This window comes from Hemicordylus capensis, chromosome 2 (genome assembly GCF_027244095.1).
Source record: "Hemicordylus capensis ecotype Gifberg chromosome 2, rHemCap1.1.pri, whole genome shotgun sequence".
In the NCBI taxonomy this organism is placed as follows: Eukaryota; Metazoa; Chordata; class Lepidosauria; order Squamata; family Cordylidae; genus Hemicordylus; species Hemicordylus capensis.
Genome location: NC_069658.1, coordinates 238118786 through 238140753, shown reverse-complemented (window position 1 = coordinate 238140753; position 21968 = coordinate 238118786). Strand labels below are relative to the sequence as shown.

The window sequence follows — 21968 nt, the reverse complement described above, 5'->3', positions numbered from 1 at the left end:
TCACCGCTTGCTCACCCACCCCCTCCCTGCCGCTCACTCACTCACTCCCTACCCACTCTTCTTCCCTATCTGGATATGGAACCCCCGCTGCCCAATCACTATGGTGATTCTGCTGTTACCTCAGCACTGTGTGAGTGGGACGTGCCATGTATGTCCTTAGCATATTACATATATAGATTATGATGATAGCAGACTTGTTCCTAACTTGAACTCTCAGGTCTGCAGAACCATCAAGAGCAAAATATTTCAGCTCCAATCAGCATACTTTATCTGACTTATCTACATGTATTGGGGTATGTTTCGATCTAAAGGAAGAAGACTTTACTCCTTAAGGCCTCACTTTTGGAGGGCAAGTCATGAACTCACTCAATGGCCTTCTGTCAATCATTGTAGCATGAATTGTCACAGTATCCAGATGTACTCCTCCAATAACCTGTGCTGGAAAGGCAGTTTCAGTCCTGCAGAGTCATACATGCTGACAGCAGTTCTGCACACCTCAGTTAAACATGTTAAAAGCAATCGGAAGAACTGCAGATTTATTCTTTCTCAAGCATTTAATAACTTTTATCAAACCTGGAAACTTTAATAGCACCTGTAAACAGAGAAGATATAATATAGCCATTACCATTTTTTTTCTTGACTGATCTGTGGAACCCAAAGACATCATAAAGGTCTATTAACCATGTAGCGGACTAACCAGGTAACTGATGAACTCAACCAACTAGCCTTGACCAGCTAGCTCAGTAGGAAAGGCTTGATCAGCTGAGTCACATCTCTTTCGAAGCTGACTAGTGGTTTAATCTTTAACCTTTAAGACCAGAAAGGCAAAGGAAAAGGCTCTGGTAGTTTATTTGCTGCCACTAGATCACACATTAATTTTTCTTAACGAGAACAGCAGTGATCAAAAATCCCCATTTCACTTTGCTAATAGGCAAAAGTATTACAAAAAACCACTCTCCCCCACCCTGGGTATGCCCGTACGTGGTGAGAGTTATGGGTAGCTGGGCTGAGCAGCCCTGTTGAAGAGGTTTTGCACTAGAAGCTTCTTCTTCACTACCCCCACTCCGCTTGAGAGTTAATCAAACACTCCAGGAGGGTTTGAAAAAAGAGCAAGAGAGAAACAGTTTTTTCAGTTGCTGCAGTCTATTTGGTCTGAAACTTTAGCTTTTTGGTTGCTCTTAGAACACGCTAAGCTTGGTTACAAAAGTATTCCAAATGCCCAGATCTTTTTGTAGGCGGCATGTAACTAATCTTAGTTATTCAGCTGTAAGGAACAGGTATTTAGGAAATGCAAAGCAACACACAGAAAGTAAAATAACTTCTAACACAATCTTACTAGAAATACTTTCTCCTGCACTAACTTCCAACGCCACAAAACCTTGACTTCATTCCCCCCCTTGAGGCTCATCAAAACCCTGGTGAGATCAAACCCCTGCAATTCCGTCTCACAAGAATCTGCAGGACTCACCTAGAGAGAGAACACGGTCATCCTCCATATTTCTCTCCCTTGGCACACTCTTCCTTCCAGCAGCCCCAGGAGCCCTCATGTCCCACCCACCTGGTTGACTGATTGGTTAGGAGCTAGTGTCTCCAGGCTGTAAATCAAGGTCAGCTGGTGCCTGTTTTCAGTTAACTCCATGAGTGCTGGCAGGCTCACCACAGACATTTGATACAGCAATAAGAGATACTCAGAAACAAAGCAAACTGAGGTGGCATCTCTGGGGGGAAAAGATGGAAGCACAGGAGAAGACACTGGGCAGCTCCCACTTCATTCAGAGTTCAGCCAAATAAAGGAGCAAGAATAATTCACAAACAGTGTAATTTCCAACTGAAAAACTGATTCTACAACCCTTAAGGGGAGGGGAAGTGTTGGCAAAAAAGATACTCTCAAAAGATGCATCACACAAAATCCATCAGGTGTAACTGTCTAAGGTGACCATAGATGAACATCTGTGGATGGACAGGAACTGAAGCATCAGGGACAAATTCATTAGGGTATCTCTAGCAAGTCATGCGGGAAACGAAACCTATGAGATTTCTTCCTAGGCCGATCCACTTCAGCCCAAGCACAAGCTGAATGACCAAGGGAAAGTATGCCTCATCTCTAAAGTCAAAATAATATACACTGTTCCACGTTTTTACAGGCTAAATGGTACCTAAGTGAAGATGGGCACCTTAACAGGCAACCTGAATAATTTTTAAAGCACAAACCAGCATTTCAAGCCTCCTAACTCTAATCTTAAAGCATTTTTTTGTTGTTTACTAAATTCAGTTTTCTGCTCACACTAATCCTCCATGAAGTACCAGTTGCAGGGGAGTAACAGCAGGAGAGAAGGCATGCCCTCAACTCCTGCCTGTGGATTCCAGTGGCATCTGGTGGACCACTGTGTGAAACAGGATGCTGAACTAGATGGGCTTTGGGCCTGATCCAGCAGGGCTATTCTTATGTTCTTATCTTGTTCAAGTTCTTTCAACATTATGAGCATTGGTAGTTTCTCTTCTATGTCTGGAATTCTTGATGTTTCTTTATCTCTGAGGCACAGTTGAAGCTACATACTGAGCATTCAATGCTTTCTCCCATGTGTGGATTATTGGAAGGCAAATAAGTTGTGAGCTGTACCTGAAGTTCTTTCCACATTCTGAGCAACAATATCATTTCTCCCCTGTGTGGATTATTTGATGACAAGTAAGCTGGGATTTGCAGCTGAAGCTCTTTCCACATGTGAAGCACTGATATGGTTTCTCTCCTGTGTGGATTGTGAGATGACGAGTAAGATTTGAGTTGCGGCTGAAGCTCTTTCCACACACTGAACATTGGTATGGTTTCTCCCCTGTGTGGATTCTTTGATGATAAATAAGTTGCATTCTCAAACGAAAGCTCTTTCCGCATTCTGAGCATTGATATGGTTTCTCCCTGGGTCCTGTGGTGATACAATGATGGGAATTAATTTGTGAGCTGTAGCGGAAGCTCTTTCCACACACTGAACATTGATATGGTTTCTCTCCTGTGTGGACTCTTTGATGACGAGTAAGTTTTGGGTTGTCGCTGAAGCTCTTTCCACAAACAGAACATTGATATGGTTTCTCTCCTGTGTGGATTCTGTGATGGCGAGTAAGTTTTGAGTTGTAAGTGAAGCTCTTTCCACACACTGAACATTGATATGGTTGTTCCCCTGTGTGGATTCTTTGATGATTAAAAAGGTCCCTTCTCCAACGGAAGCTCTTGCCACATTCTGAGCATTGATATGGCTTCTCCCCTGTGTGGATTCTTTGATGACAAGTAAGCTGTGAGATGTAGCTGTAGTTCTTTCCACATTCTAAACACTGATATGGTTTCTCCCTTGTGTGGATGCTTTCATGGGAGGTAAGGGTAGACTTCTGATTGAAGCTCCTTCCACACACCAAGCACTGATATGGCTTCTCCCCTGTGTGGATTCTTTGATGTTTAATAAGGTCGCTTCTCCAACGGAAGCTCTTCCCACACTCTGAGCATTGATATTGTTTTTCTCCTGTTTGGATTCTTTGATGGCAAGTACGATATTGCCTGCGGCTGAATTTCTTTCTGTATTCTGAGCATTCATATTTTTTCTTATCTGTATTAATTATTTGATGTGTATGAGGGCTTGCGTTCATGAGTTTTACACGTTCAAGGTTTTTATTCTTTCCATTTCCATTGCAGTCCTTTGTTTGTACTGGAATTTCAGGGACATCATTGCATTCAGAAGCAGCAGCTTTCTTCTCCCAGATATATTTTCCTTCCTTTTTCCTCCTCCACAATTCATCCTTTTTCTCACTCACCCCTACATCACCTGCAGGAATAAAATAAAGAGAGCCTCCCAGTGAGGGAGAAACAGAGCTCAAGTTACAGAAGAAACCCATCCCTCCCACCTCTTGGGGAACCTGATCCTTTTGTATAAATCAGCCCCTGTCCATTGGCTCTGTCAGCCTGAGGGTGGGGGGTATTGTGGAATTGGTTTTGAGGTGCTCCACAAGTATAAATACCCAGGTTCAATCTCCAGAGGTAGGATGTAAAATAAGGGAGCCAGGAAGACTTCTGAATCACACCTTGGAAGCTCAGTGCCACTCAGAGCACACCATACTGGAGAGCCAGCGTGGTGTAGTGGCTAGAGTGCTGTACTAGGACTGGGGAGACCCGAGTTCAAATCCCCATTCAGCCATGAAACTGTCTGCGTGACTCTGGGCCAGTAACTTCTCTCTCAGCCTAACCTACTTCACAAGGTTGTTGTGAGGAGAAACCTAAGTATGTAGTACACTGCTCTGGGCTCCTTGGAGGATGAGCGGGATATAAAATGTAAATAATAACAACAACAACAACAGCTTTATCTGCTGGTGGGTTCTATGAAACCTGCTATGACAATGACTCTCCCTTCCCCACAGTTTGGACTTAAATGATCCATCACCATAACCTGCCCTTTCAGTTCCCAGAGTCACTACCAGATATTTACTGTGTGCCTTCACACATCAAGACGGCAAGTGAACTGATGCCAGCCTTCAGTTTCTGGCAACTGTGTACTTCAAGCAAGAGCTGCAAGTTCAACTCCTTGTATCAATGTTGGGTTCCCCAGTTGCATTTCCCACAGGGAATCTGTAACTAACTTCAAATCCAGTTGAAAGATGCCTTGTTCTTGGAGGGAAGAACCCACTGATATTGGTAGTTTTGGACAACACTCTGGGAGCAGAATTTGCAGTGTGCACCATGGGTCTTGGTCGGGTCCTGCATACCAAGATAAATCTATGAGGAACTTCTCATCATCTTGGTAGATCCCCAGGAGCAATCCTGCTTCCAGTAACAGGGAATTTTACTGGACTCACTTGGGAACTATACACAGCCTTTTTGACCCAATGGGGTCCCCAACTAGCTTATCCCCTGCAGCTAGAGAGCCTGCAACTCTGTTGGTGCCCACCTGAGGTTTCAGGCCTTTGAACTAGTCACCTGGACAAAGCTAAAATGGAGATTTCGTCAGCTGAATTTTTGACAATTAAATTGTTTCAAAGATAGCGTCGGCATGGGCATCCTTTCCCACAATTAGTACAAGTGGGTGGAGAGAATGGATGTCTTTGAAAAGAGCAGGCTTCAGCAAAGCTGGACCCACAGAAACTAGACATTCTGGCTAAGTGCAGTGAGTGCTAGTGCTGCATTCATAGACATAGCCAACCTAGAAATACTAGCTAATACATTTTCAGAAGCCTCCTCTTCGGTAGAGCAAATCAGAATCCCCCAGGAAAATTCTCTGTTGCGACCACACGAGAACGATATGCCATTTCCCAACTGTTCCCTCAAGTTCTCAGGCAAGATGGCTGCCTGCTCCTGTCTGCTTTTCAAGTCACTTGAACAGAACACTTCCCTTCCCCTTGCCTGTGAGCAAGCTTTGTACAGACAATTGTTCTGGGTCTGGTCCATCAGTCACTAGCATGATCTATCCCATTCAAGATCCAGAGTCTGCTCTCTTGTCAAGTCACTCCCAAGGAAAGGTCTTTGCAGCAGTGGTGAAAACCGGCAAATGTTAGATAGGATGTCTATGAAAATGAACTAACTCTGTATATTGGTATGCTTTCTAAAGCTGACGTGCTGCTTATTCAGCCTATTGTAGCTACTGGGTGGCAAATCTCACAGCATCTTCTATTCTATCCAGAGAATTAATGGAGATTTGCTTATGTAGAAAATGGGACATATTACACAGTCAACAGCAAATAGGATGCTTTCCAGATACAAGTTTAGGACATCATGATCAAATCACCTTTTCCTGTCCTTACCAAAACCCAGATTTCATCACCCAGATTAGCAGATTTCCTGTCTAATGCTTTTTAGTTTTCAATTTTCACTTTTTGTCACTTGATTTTTCTTTTTGTCCCACACGGGAAGTGCCCTCAGGCAATCACTAACTAGATATTTTTCCAGACACTAGAATTCACCCTAGAGAATATGCCTCTTGCCCCTTCAAAATGGCACAATCTTTGAGAACCATTGTTGAGATTTCTGCCCATCTGGACTTTTCATCGCACCCCAGCATCCTTCCCTTCCGAGACCCAGCTTGTCAGTGCTTTTCTTGTGCCTGAAACCCTTCCGAGACTGGGCTTTCTGATGCCTTGCTTCCTAAACCCTCCAAAAAGGTCAAAGTGCCCTGTTCTCTGCTACAATGTTGTGTCTCACAGTCTGTCTTCCCCTTCCGTCACCCCTCTCCTTATAGTATGTGTGTGTCCAAACTTGATCGGGCTTGTCCAACCAATCCCTGTTCTCCTTCTCCAGATCCTCTGGAACCTGGGAACTGTTCAGGTTCCCTCTTTAACACAACTCACAGTTCATCTGGAAGTTCAGATGGACTCGGTCTACTGCTACTACTACTGCTACGAATATTATTTATATACCGCTGTTCAACCAAAGTTCTCAAAGCGGTTTACTTAGGAAAATAAATAATACACAATTAATAGTCCCTTTCCTCAACTCTGGCATCAGTTCATCCAGTCCCTAATGTGGTCTTCTAGTCTGACCCCCATTGTCTTTCTCCATTCAGTTCCTTCCTCTGGTTTTCTGACCAACTCAGTCACTCTAGGGACCCAAGTTAGCCTGGGTCCCATGTCTGACTGTCCCTATAGATCTCTGTGCTGACCTTTCTCCCTTTTGTACCCGATTTCATTCTGATATTCTTTGTCCTGACTTCCCCTTGACACACCCTCCTTCCATTGCTCTCCTTTTTAATAGATTACACTTAGTATAAGCACATGTATAGCCAAGAATAAGCAATAGTGCCTAGACCTGCGTTTCATCTTATGTGTTCAGTATCATGTCGTGTGGTGCACCAAACTGGCCCAGCTTAAATCTGCATCAGGGACAGTTAGAGTAACACCTAAGACAGATACTATGCCTACTCGTAGAGCTTGAGATTCTTTTAAGAGTTCTGAAATCTGAACTTTTGTCTCTGGGAATGGGGTAAAGATGCTGTAGAAATGCTGACATAGAGACCTTTGAAACTGTGATCTAACTTCAGGCCATCGGGCCAGGTTTCTGTAATAATCGTGCCAATTAATGCTTTTCTGTGATGTAACTGGAGCGGTCAAGCCCCTGGTGGTGCAGTGGTAAAACTGCCGCCCTGTAACCAGAAGGTTACAAGTTCGATCCTGACCAGGGGCTCAAGGTTGACTCAGCCTTCCATCCTTCCAAGGTCGGTAAAATGAGTACCCAGAATGTTGGGGGCAATATGCTAAAATCATTGTAAACCGCCTAGAGAGCTCTGGCTATAGAGCGGTATATAAATGTAAGTGCTATTGCTATTGCTATTGCTATGTATCACTGAGATGTTAGAGATAGTTGTCAATAAGGATCAATACGTTTAGTTTGCACCTCTTCCTTTTCCTTTCTCCCACCCCCTCCTCTCATCTTTGGAGTGGCAATAATGCTGTATTTAGCTACCCAGAGAGAGCAATAAACATGCTGTCCCTCTTCAAGGAGAGCTGCAGAGACCAATGCTCCAAAGGGAGGGGCAGGGGCAATTTCCCACTAAGACAGAGTGAGAGAAAAGGCTCCAAAGGAAGACCAAGAGATCATGGGGGGCTTCTTGGGCTTTGAACTCTTGACTCTTTGGATGGGCACTGCAGAGTGTGATCCAAAGAGACGGATGTTAGCCTGGCCTTCATCTACAGCACTGAGTCTGTTTGTGATCTCTGCTGAAGGGCAGAGTTCAGGGTCGGGATTTCTCCTTGTTCCTGTGTCGACCCGGACCTATGCTCTCGAACGGTTCCGAGACCCTTCAACATCCGTGGCCAGCCTCCAGCAAGAATCAGCCTCGTGTCCTAGCCTCCAGCCAACACCTCAGCTGCTGGAGTCTGGTAATATGAGCGCAACCCTTCCTAGAGGAATGCAGCTCCCCTCCCACTTCCATCCCTAATCTCTTCCCCCCCCACTTCCTTTCCTCCCCCTTCTGCCTTTCTTCCTTTCTCACAATGTTAAGAAATTAGTGGCAGTTTTTATGTATTAGTTATTGCTAATCATTAAGGCAACACACACACCACTTGCCAGCTCTTTTTTCATTGTAAAAACTCTTTGTTAGTTATTTAAAAGACTTTGCCATCTGTGTCTCTCTCATATCTCTGCCAAGAAATTGCTATATCTCACCAAAGGAACAGAGAGAGAGTCCCCAAATGGTACTGTTCAGTTCCTTTGACTCTGAGGTGTCTCTAGAGCACATGCAGAGTGGCTGGGAACACAGCATCTGAGAGGCACCTTTTCTCAGAACAGTGTATGGACTCAAAGTTGAAGATCTATGACTATATGGACTGCTAATTTGGCAAAGTATCGTGGTGAATCTCTTTTATTTAGCAAGGGGAGGGTAACTGGACCTATCCACCCCCAGCACAGTACTTCCAGTGATTGTTGCTGGTGTCTAATGTTTCTTTTAAGATTGTGAGCCCTTTGGGGACAGGGATCCATATTATTTATTTATTATTTCTCTGTGTAAACCACCCTGAGCCATTTTTGGAAGGGCGGTATAGAAATCGAACAAACAAACAAATAAATAAATTTTCAATCCCCTTCCTAATGATCCCTAGCATGGAATTGGCCTTTTTCACAGCTGCCACACACTGAGTCAACACTTTCAATGAGCTGTCCACATGGACCCCAAGATCTTTCTTGTAGTCAGTCACGGACAGCTCTGATGTGAAGCTGGGCGGTTTTTTGCCCCAGTATGCATCACTTTACACTTGTTTACACTGAACTATACAGGTGAAACTCGGAAAATTAGAATATCGTGCAAAAGTCCATTAATTTCAGTAATGCAAATTAAAAGGTGAAACTGATATATGAAACAGACGCATTACATGCAAAGCGAGATAAGTCAAGCCTTAATTTGTTATAATTGTGATGATCATGGCGTACAGCTCATGAAAACCCCAAATCCACAATCTCAGAAAATTAGAATATTACATGGAACCAAGAAGACAAGGATTGAAGAACAGAACAATATCGGACCTCTGAAAAGTATACAGTGTACTGTGCTTGATTGGCCAGCAAACTCGCCTGACCCGACCCCATAGAGAATCTATGGGGCATTGCCAAGAGAAGGATGAGAGACATGAGACTAAACAATGCAGAATTGCTGAAGGCCGCTAATGAAGCATCCTGGTCTTCCATAATACCTCATCAGTGCCACAGGCTGATAGCATCCATGCCACGCCGCATTGAGGCAGTAATTGCTGCAAAAGGGGCCCAAACCAAGTAGTGAATACATATGCATGCTTATACTTTTCAGAGGTCCGATATTGTTCTATTCTTCAATCCTTGTCTTCTTGGTTCCATGTAATATTCTAATTTTCTGAGATTGTGGATTTGGGGTTTTCATGAGCTGTACGCCATGATCATCACAATTATAACAAATTAAGGCTTGACTTATCTCGCTTTGCATGTAATGCGTCTGTCTCATATATCAGTTTCACCTTTTAATTTGCATTACTGAAATTAATGGACTTTTGCACGATATTCTAATTTTCCAAGTTTCACCTGTATTTTCCATTTTGTCACCCACTCTCCATTTTGAAGAGATCCTTTTGGAATTCCACCGAACCTGTTGTAGATTTCACTGCCCTAAATAGTTTAGTGTCATCTGCAAATTTGGCCACTTTGCTGCTTATCCCAACTTCTAGATCAGTGATTCCCAACCTAGGTGAACTACAATTCCCATCAGCAACATCTGGGTGAACCCAGATTGGGAACCACAGTTCTAGATCATTAAGAACAAATTAAAAAGCACTGATCCCAGTATGTATGTTGGGGGACCCCACTTCTTACTTCCCTCCATTGTGAAAACTGTCCATTTATTCCTGTAACAAGTTACCAATCCACACATAAACCTCTTCCCTTATCCCTTGACTGCTAAGTTCACTCAAGAGCCTTTGGTGGGGAACTTCGTCAAAAGCTTTTTCGAAGTCCAAGTATACGTCAACCGAACCACCTTTATCCACACTCCTGTTGATACTCAGAAAGAACTCCAAAAGGTTGGTGAGGCAAAACGTGCCCTTGCAGAAGCCATGCTGGTTCTCCTTCAACAGGGACTGTTCTTCTATATGCTTAACAATTTTATCTTTGAGAACACTTTCCATCAATTTACCTGGCACAGATGTTACAGTAATTGGCCTGTAATTTCCTGGACACCCCCCTCCCGGCCCCTTTTTGAAAATCTATGTCACACAAGCTGCTTTCCAGTCCTCTGGTACAGAGCCTGATTGTAAGGATCTATATATTTAATTCTCCTGGGTGTGCCTTGGAATGTGCATTCCAGCGCCCAGCTGATTGGCTGGGCAGTGGACGGGCCTGATTGGCTGAGGCACACCCAGGAGGATTTGTCACCACGGCAGCGGCAGGCCTGGCCACAGAGGCCAGAGGCAGCAGCAGGCCCAGCCCAGCCGCGGAGGCAAGGCCCGGGGCGGGGGGGGGGAGAAAGGGGGGGCAGGAGTGCTGGAGGGGAAGAAAGGAGAAGTGGAGACTGGGGCAGAAGGTGGGGGGGAAGAGGTAACCGCAGGCCCCACAAAGCGCACAGATGCTCTGTGCAGGGTCGCTAGTAAGTTACATATTCTTGGAAGGAGGTCAGCCATTTCTCATTTGAGTTCCTTCAGAACTCTTGTGTGGATGCTATTTGACACTGGTGATTTGTTAATTTTTAGTTTTTCAAAACCGTTTAGAACATCCTTTCTTGTCACCTCAACTTGGCCCGGTTCTTCAGCCTTCAAGCCTGAGAAGCTCAGTTCCAGAGCGGGTATATGGCCAGTATCATCCACGGTGAAGACAGATGCAAAGAACTCATTCAGCTTCTCTGCAATCTCCTTATTCTCTTTAATAATCCCTTTCATTCCCTCATCATCTAAGGGGCCAACTGCCTCCCTGGCAGGTTTTCTGCTTCTGATATTTTTAAAGAACTTTTTCTTATTCCCCTTGACACTTCTAGCAATATGTTCCTCAACCTCTCTTTTTGGATCTCATAGAGATTCCGTGCATTTCCTTTGCCAGAGTTTATGTTCCTCTCTGTTCTCTTCCAAAGCTTCTCTGACTCTACTTGTTAGCCATGCTGGTGTCCTCCTGCACTTGGTAGTACCTTTCCTCCTTCTTGATATATGGTCCAACTTACTGAGCTAATGTTGTGGTTTTGAATAAGTTCTATGCTTTCTGAAGTGAGCGGACCCTTCTGACTTTCCCTTTCAGCTTCCTTTTTTCTAGTCCCCACGTCTTTGAGAAGTTTCCTCTTCTGAAGCCCAAAGCATCTGTGTTGGACTTCCTTGGCAGTGCTCTACTTGTATAAGCTGAATTGGATCACACTATGGTCACTATTTCCCAAAGGTTCTATAACTATGACATCTCACATCAGGTCCTGAACACCACTCAGGATTGTCCAAGGTCACTTTCTCCCTGGCTGGTTCTGTGACCAACTGTTCTAAGGCACAATCATTTAGTATCCCTAGAAATTTAGCCTCTGTCTATACCCACACATGAATTTACCCAGTCTATGTGTGGGTGATTAAAGTCACCCATTATTACAGCTCTGTCTTTTTTTGACACCTCTCTGATCTGCTTCTCCAACTCCAGGTCACTCTCATCATTTTGATCTGGAGGGTGATAGCACGTGCCTGGTAACACATTTTGTTTCGGCCCTCATATTGTCACCCCAGGAGTTCTCTGTTACAGCAGGCAAAAGTGGGGTGCATGGCCTGCCACCCCGCTGTCAATCACACCTTCGTCCTGACATCACAGTTACAGCGCCTTCCATCTGAAGGGGGTGTTGTAAGCATGATTGTGATCTGCAACCTGGTTGGCTTTCAGAATCACCACAATCATGCTAACCATAACCATAATGGTTGGCACAAGGGGGTGATTGACAGTGGGGTGGCGTGACTTCATCTCACTTTTGCCCACTGTAAGCGTGAGTGCCCAGGGCACTCGTAACATTTGAAGAGGTCTGCTGAATCCAATAAATCCAGGATAGATTAAGCACTAGTCTAGCCTGGTCTAGGTAAGCCTTAGGCCTGATCCAGCAGAGTTGTTCTTAGCATTGGAAGTGAGGGGTGAGGAGGATGGCGGTTTGATCCAGGAAATAGGTGCGTGCCCTTTCAAACCTCCAAGGAAATTCTGCCTCATAATGAGGAATGGGCCTGGGGTTCCTTAAATGTGCACTTAATGCATAGATGACAGTAGGGAAATAGACCTTACAGAAATCGGAGAAGGTTCAGATCCCATACATATGTGCCAGGATCAGACACAGAAGAGGGAAAGAAAGGCACTCCAAGATTATGAGGTGAGGGAATTGCTGTGCTGAACATGGTTCCATGTAACGGGTTCCCAGATGTTGTTGACTACAACTGCCATCAGCCCCATCCATGTAGTCAACAACATCTGGGAACCCCTGTTACAGGGAACACTGCTGCTAATGTAAATATATGGCCTTGTGCATACAAAAGCTGGGAAGCCACCAATGATGTCCTCAACCACAGACCTCTAGTTCACTGTTGCAGATCAACAGCAGCAGCAAAGGGAAGGAGAGGCCTTACCCAGAGATGCCAGATGCCCACAGATCTCCTCCATGACTTCTGAATGCAGAGCCCGTTGGTCTGGATTCAGCAGAGCCCACTCCTCCTTCCTGAAACACACAGCCACATCCTCAAAGGTCACTGGACCCTGAAAGAAGAAAGAAACATTGTCACTAATGCAGCAATCCAAGAAAGGAGCAAAGGTGCAGTGCCTGGAAATTGTCCTCCGGGGCCCAAAGCTTCCCAAATGGGTGACTTGGAGAGTCTGAGCAGCAGCAGAGAGAGAGATGGATTCTTTAAGACCCAGAGATGTACGCAGGGGATAGAGGCCCCCAGGCAGTGCTCCCCTCTTCTCCTGCATGAACCTTCCCCTACCTGGTCCAGTTGCACAGAGGCTGTTTCTGCTCTCCCAGATAGAGGAGAAGGCCTGGATGGAATAACCAGTGCGACTTCATCACCTGTGAAGTAGACCAAAACAGATGCCTGATCATCACTCAAGAGACCTCTCTCACATTGCTTGGTTTTATGTAGTACAGGAGAACCTTGTTAATCGGAGGTGCAACACCCACAGTTTCACATATCTGCAGTCAGGTAATCGACACCTGGCCTCAGTATATGCAGGGCAGGGGAAGGGTGGGGGGGAGGTTACACCTGCCTATCTGCCTGTTGGGATGGCCAGAAATGACCTTGGAGGTTATTTCCGGACACCATTTTGTGTTTCAGAGTGATTTTATGGCTCATTTACTATCAAAAAAGCAGGGCCGGGGGAGCGCAATTGTAGGCTGATATTTGGTGTCGTTTTTGCTCAGGGGTGACTCTTGATCACAATAGGGCTCTTTATTTGGCCCATTTACTGGTTTTGGACCACCTTAAGTGGCGCAGCAGGAAATGCTTGACTATCAAGCAGAAGGTTGCTGGTTCGAATCTCCACTAGTATGTTTCCAAAATATGGAAAACACCCATATCAGGCAGCAGCAATATAGGAAGATGCTGAAAGGCATCATCTCATACTGTGTGGGAGGAGGCAATGGTCAACCCCTCCTGTATTCTACCAAAGACAACCACCAGGCTCTGTGGGCGCCAAGAGCTGAAATCGACTTGACAGCACAGTTTACCTTTACTGATTTTGGGGGAGTCTGGTGATATTTGGGGGTAATTTTGGCCAGTCCGGGAACCTAATCCCCAATTCCGATAGCCCTAAAGCTCCATTATCTGCCAATTCACTATCTGCCCCGGAATGGAACTGCAACGAAAAATGGGGTTTTCCTGTATACACATTTCTCGACCCTACTTTTCAGTCCCAAGATGATTAACACCACATTTTAGGACAACCACATAAAGGTTATTAAAAAGTTAAAAATACAGCAAATAGAAATTCAATCAACCACTGTGCAAAGACTAAAACTAGAATATATTGAAGCCACAGAGAATAAACACATCTTCAGCTGCTGCCTTAATGTCCTTTCTCGCAAAAAGTTTCCAAAGAGGCTGTAAAAACAGCTGATGAATATCGGCTATGTTCAAGAAAATTAGATCAAGTTAAAATATGCCTCATTAACTCTCTGGCCAGGAAAACTGCTGCTCTTGCATCTACCAAGGAAGGGGATGTGATCAGCAGGCAGCCTCCTAGGAAACCAGCCTTCCAGCTGCAGGTAGGCAAGTTCACCCTGGGACTCCTTACCCAGCTCGGTGGCACCTCCTTCACTTGCTTGCACGATCCACCTGAATGGTCTCCTCTCTCCATGGTCCAAAGAAGCCATCTCTGCCACCGAGAAATCAGTTTCTACTTTGGGTGGCTTCTGGCCCTGAAGGACAAAGAGGGAATGAATGGAGAGAGGGATTAGCAGATAGTTTATCCTTTGGACTGCTTTCCCTCACATAAACCTACCCATGCACTAAGATCTTCTTCAGGACACTGCTTCCCTCAGGTGCCTTGTGCAATGCCTCACCATCAGATTTTGAAAAGTTTAAAGTGGTGGAATAATCAGCTGCTGCCACCACTTGTGGAAACTTTCAGTCCTCACCTTGAGCCCTCGAGCCTCTCAGGGTAGCTGTGTTGTCTGGGCACAACAATTCTATCTTCAGATGGAAACTGACAATGCAGTATGCCACCCAGCCCAGGATAAAACCACTACCACCACCAAGGATTTATTCCTGTCTGAAATAAATACCACACTTTCTTCTTCTCAAAGAACGACAATCAAGCACATCTTCCAACCAGAAACAGTCTCACCCCCAACTGACCTTGATGGTCCCAGACTCTCTCTCACTCAATCTGCATATGGAATCCCCACAGCCCTTTTTCTGCCTCTGCTACATTCAGTACAAAACCTTCCTCCAATCTATTTGACAGAACGCTTATTCTCCTCATTTCCTAAGGATTGTTGCACACTGATCTGATTTTGGAGAAGGATCAGTGTTCCACTTGAGAAAAGGGGAGGTGGGGGGAGATGTAACCAAATGGGGGATTGTTCTGTTTTAGAATTGTGACTTTCGGCACAAGCTTATCTCCCCATATATTAGCGCATATCCAGGCTGTACTGACTTCTTAAATCTTAATTTCCTCAACAGATCAGAATGACTTTAGATCCTATAATGTGGCCAAGTTCTGTCTCATAGCTAGCAAAACCCATTTAGAGTTTAATAAGAACTAAACACTTTAGAGCCTGTATGTATGTTGCATCCTCTTCTTGGATGTGCTGATGCCTTACATAGTATAGAACACAATATGGAATGAGATTTAACACCATTCTGTATTAGGCACACAATTTTGCTGTCTCACCCCCTTTATACTCAGTATCATTCTGATATCAGTGTTGATTAATTTTTACAGATAGTTTTATGTTCATAGTCTTAACTTTTAGCTTCTTCTACTCACTATTCTATGTTTTTAGGTAATTTTATAGAGACCCTTTATTACTTTGTTGGGTAGATTGTCTACAATCAGGAGACAATCAGTGACAGGAGTCAGTGACAGTTCAGGTCAGTTAGGGTGACTTTACTGATCTTACTGGATGGAAGATTGCTTTATGTAGCTCTGTGTGAAGGAGAGAAATCTCTTCCTCTAAATTCAGAATCTTATAGACTGATTTCACTTTTGAATCAGGATGCAACGTTATAGACATCTATTTTGGCTATGAGCTTGGACCATTTTATTGAAGATCATATACATCCATTCCAGACCAAAGTGACTTCATCCCAGACAGACATCAGAAGAACAAAACTTTGATGCTCTTCTCATTAGGGGTTGAAATGACTTTTGAGATATTAGAAATCTCTTACCAATCTGAATTGTTCAGTAAAACGAATTTGAGGGAAAGATTCCTGAACATTTTAAAATTCTTATACACAAATTCAAAAGCTCATATGAAAGTAAATAACTTTCATTCAACTGTCTTCAAAATATCAAGAGGAACCCGCCAAGGTTGTCCTTTATCTGCAATCCTTTTTGCTTCATCAACAGGACACCTAACAGATTTAGATTAGACAATACTTTTTAAAGGAGTAAAAATAGGAAATCTCAGAAATGTGTTCAGTTTATCAGCAGACAATGGTGATGTCTTTCACCACAAACCTAAAGGATGGTTTGAAGAGTATAACTAAAATACAGTTCTGCTTTCAAAAGGCTTCAGATTTTAAGATAAACGATTCAAAATTAGAATTTTCATGTGTTAACATATATGATGACTTGAAAGAAAGAGTCAACAAGGAAATAATTACAACAAGCTCTTTTTTCTAGTTAAAAAAGATTTGTTGCAATGTTCAAAATTAATGCTGTCATGGTTAAGGAGAATTCACACTATAACAATGTTTGTGTTACAGAATAAAGTCGGAAAACTTCTGTGATGGGTAGAAAACCAATGGATTTGGAAATATATACCGTATATAATATTTCCTATTCAAAAGGCCCTTTACAAAATATTAAATACATGTAAGTGGAACAGAAAAGACCATAATTACATGAAAGAGTGGAAATTAGATTTAGATACAGTGTTGGGATCTGGCTGTTGGATAAAAATGTGGAATCTTTTGGAGTACAAATTGTCTGAACGTGGCAAGGCAACCTTAAATCCGAGTCATATGAATATTTTTCTAGTAGCATTGTTACCATTTTTAAATTTTATTTTCAGAAGTAGGATTACGGGATATATGAGAGACCAGAAAGAATGTAGGCTAAGTATATTGTATAATAATGTTTAAAAACTGATTTTTTTTCTATGGATCAAATGGATCTATTGCGATAAAGAAGCATTACATAGAGGTTTGTACATATTTAGAAATATCTAATTGTTTTTGTAATTTGATGAATTGTGAATTTTTAATTATTATTGATCTTTGTGTACGTGTTAACTGTATATATGTTTCTGAAAAACGGTGAAAGAAAATCTCCAGCACAACCCTATACCTTACGTCAAACATAAATAGGTAAAATGTGTCCTTGAGTTGGTGTCGACTCCTGGTGACCACAGAGCCCTATGGTTTTTCTTTAGTAGAATACAGGAGGGGTTTACCATTACCATCTCCCGTGCAGTATGAGATGACATTCCTATATTGCCGCTGCCCATTAAAGGTGCTTCCCATAGTCTGGGAAACATACCAGCAGGGATTCGAACTGGCAACCACATGCTTGCTAGGCAGGTCATTTCCAGCTGTGCCATTATGTAAGGTAAAGGGAAAGTATGCTGTCAAGTCGATTTCAACTCCTGGTGCCCACAGAGCTCTGTGGTTTTCTTTTTGGTAGAATACAGGAGGGGTTCACTATTGCTTCCTCCTATGCAGTATGAGATGATGCCTTTTAGCATCTTCCTATATCGCTGCTACCTGATATTGTACCAGCAGGAATTCGAACTGGCAACCTTCTGCTTGTTATTTATTACATTTTATATCCCGCTCTTCCTCCAAGGAGCCCAAAGCGGTATACTACATACTTAAGTTTCTCCTCACAACAACCCTGTGAAGTAGGTTAGGCTGAGAGATAAGTGACTGGCCCAGAGTCACCCAGCTAGTATGGCTGAATGGGGATTTGACCTCGGGTCCCCTTGGTCCTAGTCCAGCACTCTAACCACTACACCACGCCGGCTCTCAAGCATTAAGTTAGTCAAGCATTTCCCTGCTGCGCCACTTAAGGTGGCATGCCATTAGGTGGCTCAAACATAAATACAAGCCAGTATTTTCTATTTGAAATTTTAGAGTAAGCAAAACCTTCATTCCATTACTCCTTGGACAGGGCCCTCTCACTAGTGGCTCCAAGATGGTGGCGGCTCTATCTCTCTTGACTTTTAGGCACAAGGCAAAAGCAGATTTATTTCAGAGGGTCTTGGGTAGGGATGTGCATGAACCTGTTCAGCATTCCATTGAAGGAACGCCAAACAGGTTCGGAACCCCCGCGCACATGTGCCACTTCTGGCTTCATGCTGACCAGTGTGGCAAGAGGGAGTACAGTTGCCCTGCACCAGCGCTTTTCAGAACAGCACCAGAGGGGGAAGGGCAGCAGGGGAGGTAAGAACACCCTCCCCACACCTTAAAGCCACCACCTCCAGCCTCCCAGGTGTGCACGGAACCGGATCCATGTACACCCCTAGTCTGAGACTGTTGAAGACAGTGGTAGATTATATGGGTCTATTAGCTGTGGCCACTGCATTTTTGTCCCAACTGATTTCTACTTTTACAGCTATGTTAACACAAATTTTGTTAGCGACCTTCTGGATTTTTAATCAAAAGATGGCATATTAATATCTCAGAATCATCATTCAGGTATGGTGCAGTCAAAAGAAAAAAGCTTGAAATGTCTTTCTAGAATACCACCCCTGTCCCAAAATGAGCTAACAGTGGGGATGTCTAGGATAGCTTCACATGTATTTTCGGCCCCTGGGAGGTACCTGGATGAAAGAGATGTTCTCACCTGCCGCTCTTCCTGCTTCCTGTCCTCTGCTTGGCTCAGGAGGAAACCTTCTGCCAGGGCCACTGCCTGGGAACTGGTCTCTGCTCCACATTCTCTGACCCAGCTCTCCATCTCCGAGGGAAGCATGGTCAGGAACGGCTCCAGAACCACCTGGTCTAGGATCTGAGCCCTTGAGTGCTTTTTTGTCTTCAGCCACTGACAGCAAAGACTGTGGATTTGGCTGCAAAGTTCTCGGGGTCCCTCAGTCTCCAGATAACAGAACTGTCTGAGGCTGCAGGACTTTGCAGCTGAGCTGGTGGCATCCTCACCCAGCATCTCCTGCACGGTTCTTTCCCAGAGTTGCTCACTGCTCTTAGTCTGTTTGGCAAGAGGGTCCCTTCCTGCTTCAGGGCCAGCCGAGTGTTCCTTTTCCATCTCTGCTCTGCCCTCCAAGGCAGCTTCCAGGAATACTGCAAGATCTCCTTGCTCTTTGGTAAGTTTCTCTCTTAAAGCAAGGACTAACCAGGCAGATGGAGCTCTTCAGTCCTGCCAAAGCAACACATTACACACTGCAGTATCTTCTTTATATATAAAAGCCTTAGGAGGCATGTAACAAATCCAGTGGTACATGGCACATCTTGCGAGGGGGTAGCTGCTGCCAAGGAGGAGCAGGAGGGCAGAAGAAAGAGCAGCAGCATCACTCACTCACTCCCTCAGCTCCAACCTCCGGCCTCTGAGGCCTCCTCGGTACTCTCTCCCGCCCTGGCTTGGCCATCCTCCTTGTGAGGAAACTTGGCAGGGCATCAGAGGCTGGTGTCTGAAGCTGAGGGAGTGAGCGGTTTGGGCGAGCTGAGAGAGTGGGGGAGTGGAGGGGAGCGGGTGGCTGCGAGTGGGGTGGCTGCAAATGGGGGAGGGGAGGGGTGGCCATGAGTGGCATGGCTGAGTGTGGTGGAGGGAAGAGGGTGGCTACAAAAGGAGTGGCTGAGAGTAGGGGAGTGGAGAGGAGGGGTTGGCTCCGAGTGGGATGGCTTGAAATGATGGAGGGGAAGGGAGGGGAGGGGAGGGGTGGTTGCTAGTGGGGTGGCATACACTGAGCAATAAAGCAGGGGCTGTGGTGGGACTTTAAGGAGAACAATAAAGTCCTAGTGCACAGATGTTCTGCACAGGGCCAGTAAGTTGCATTCTTATAGCTGAAAGGGGTTTTGGAAACAAGCGTGTGATGCTAGCTAGCAACCAAGGTTTTTCCCCTCTAACAAAACAACAAGGGTAAACCCATTTGAAAGCAGTTCCAAGGATTCCAAATGGCTGTCTGGATTGAAGAACCTGAAGGATCCTATAGGATTCCACCATCAGGACCTCCAGGCTAAGCAAAGGAATTGATGGGTATGGGTGTCAGTGTGGGGTAGGGCATATTTCACTTCCCCTTTCTGATTCTAGGGCTACCTCCCTTGTGCAAACCACCTAGAGATTTGCATATGGGATGGTATAGAAATATGCCAGATAAATAAATACATTTAGACAATGGGCGTCTCAGAGTTCAATGTGGGGTAGGGCATAAAGCCACATCTCACTTCCCCTTCCTAATTCAAGGGCCGCCTTCCTTGTGCAAACCACTAGAGATATGCATCTGGGACGGTACAGAAATATGCCAGATAAATAAATACATTTAGACAACATGTGTACAAGCATCTGTACACTTGTACAACATAACATCTTACAATGGCTTGGGGGTGACCTACGTGTGTGTCTGTATGTAAGACCTCTTGCTTTCTCCCTCCAGACTCGACCCACATGGAGCTACCCTTCTGCTTTTTCTCCCTATCCATTACCTGGGCATCCCCACCGAAGCTTCTCGGGTGTCCACTCCCAACGTTTCTGCCTGGCACCCACTTCCACATGCTCATTGCTTTGGGAAATCCTAGGCCACCCCCAACCCATACGTGTTGTGCACAGTCTTGCAAATGCCCACTTATGAATGTAGACCGCCCCTCTGGCTTCACCCCCGAGACGCCTCTGCTCGGGCCCCTCTGGCTGCTGTCTCTAGTTTTGCACTCTGGGCACCCGCTTGCTAATAGCCTGACAGTGACTATGCCTCGCTTCAGGGCTCACAGGCTGAGACTGCGTGCTTGTGTGTGTGTGTGGGGGGGGGGGGGGGGGGTGAGACAGCAGCTCCCCAGTGGGCACATCGGGGCAGCGGGCAGCAAGAATCTCTCCCCACCCCCATCCTCACCCTGCCAACACTCCGGAGCCCCCTTCTCAGCCCCACCGCCACCCGCCTCGCATTGCCCTCCCTGCAACAGCCCGCATGCCCTTTGCATTCACCAGGTCTCCCCGCCGCGGCTGCTGGTGCTGATGCTGGCAAAGGGGAACAGCCAAGGCTCCTCTCCGGTGGGGGCATGGGGGGGGATCCTCCCAGTATCCAGTACAATGCCTTCCGGGCCGCTCTAGGACTCCTCTCTCTCTCTCTCTCTCTCCCTTTAACCCTCCGCTTGCCTTGTCCCTGCAAACGTCAGAGCTCAGCGCAGACTTGGAGGCTTGTGCAGCAGAGCAAGTGCCAGAGCGCAGGTAGAGCTCGCACCGCAGCACTCCTCCTTGTAGGAATATCGCCCGCGCCTGCCTTTGTTCCCAAGGGGCTGGCCTTTGGGGTGAGTGGAGTTAAGCCTCCCTAGCCCAGCCCCAGAGCAGAAAGGCTAAGTTTGGCGGACCTTGCCAGTGTTGCTAGCCCTAGGGATGTGCATGCGTCCGGACCGGCCCGGCACGCGGGGTCTACCTTTAAGGGCGGGGGGGGGTAGAACTTACCCCTCCCGCCACTCTTCCCCCTCCGACGCTGCGTTTAAAATTGAAGTTTTTGGGGCGGCAGCGTTCCCCGACAAGTGTGCGCACTCCGCGACACGCGCATGCGTGCTTCTATTACAGCTCCTTCCGGGCAATGACGGGGGCAGGGGTGGCAGGGAGGAACGCTGCCGCCCCAAAAACTTCAATTTTAAACGCAGCGCCGGAGGGGGAAGAGCGGCGGGAGGGGTAAGTTCTACCCCCCCGCCCTTAAAGGTAGACACCCCCTCGGTGCCGGACCACCGGACCGGTCTGTTTCCGAACCGGTTCGGAGGCCTCCAACATGGCCTCCGAACCGGTTCGTGCACATCCCTAGCTAGCCCCAAAGCCCTGGCGAGATCGAAGCCCCTGCAAATCTGTCTCATAAGGTTCTTCAGACTCACCTAGAGATTATATGCCTAGTTTCCATTCTTTTCCTCTCCCCGGCAGTGGCACACCCCTCTTCTTCCTTCCTCCCAGCAGCCCTCCTGTCCCGCCCACCTGGTTGACTGATTGGTCAGGACCCAGGATCGCCAGTCTGTCAGTCAAGGTCAGGGCTCCTTTCCTGTTTATCAGTGCTTGCAGGCTGCTCACTACACCCCCCTCATGGATTTTGCCAGGGCTTTTGGGGGAGAGTAAAGGGAGGAAAGTTTGTGCAGGATAAAGTATGTGTAATAAGACTTTGCATTAAAAGTTACTTTATTTTCTGTGTGTTGGTTGGCACTACTATCAGAGGGAGAATTGTTAC

General features: G+C 45.7%; 1 protein-coding gene across 2 annotated transcripts; it reads right to left on the bottom strand.

The window, feature by feature from the left end:
* Nucleotides 1-833: 833 nt before the first annotated feature.
* LOC128344642 (zinc finger protein 501-like) lies at nt 834-20840 on the bottom strand. Of its 2 annotated transcripts, XM_053295212.1 has the most exons (6): nt 20732-20840; nt 18431-18955; nt 14210-14333; nt 12904-12986; nt 12550-12676; nt 834-3809 (listed from the first exon to the last, which is right to left on the bottom strand). In XM_053295212.1, the coding sequence occupies exons 2-6, from the start codon at nt 18842-18844 to the stop codon at nt 2653-2655; spliced, it is 1905 nt and encodes a 634-aa protein (XP_053151187.1). In that variant the 5' UTR covers nt 18845-18955; nt 20732-20840; the 3' UTR covers nt 834-2652. The 2 variants fall into 2 exon arrangements, with proteins under 2 accessions (XP_053151187.1, XP_053151188.1); XM_053295213.1 differs by lacking the exons at nt 14210-14333; nt 20732-20840 and having other exon boundaries at nt 18431-18657.
* Between the last annotated feature and the right edge of the window lie 1128 nt (nt 20841-21968).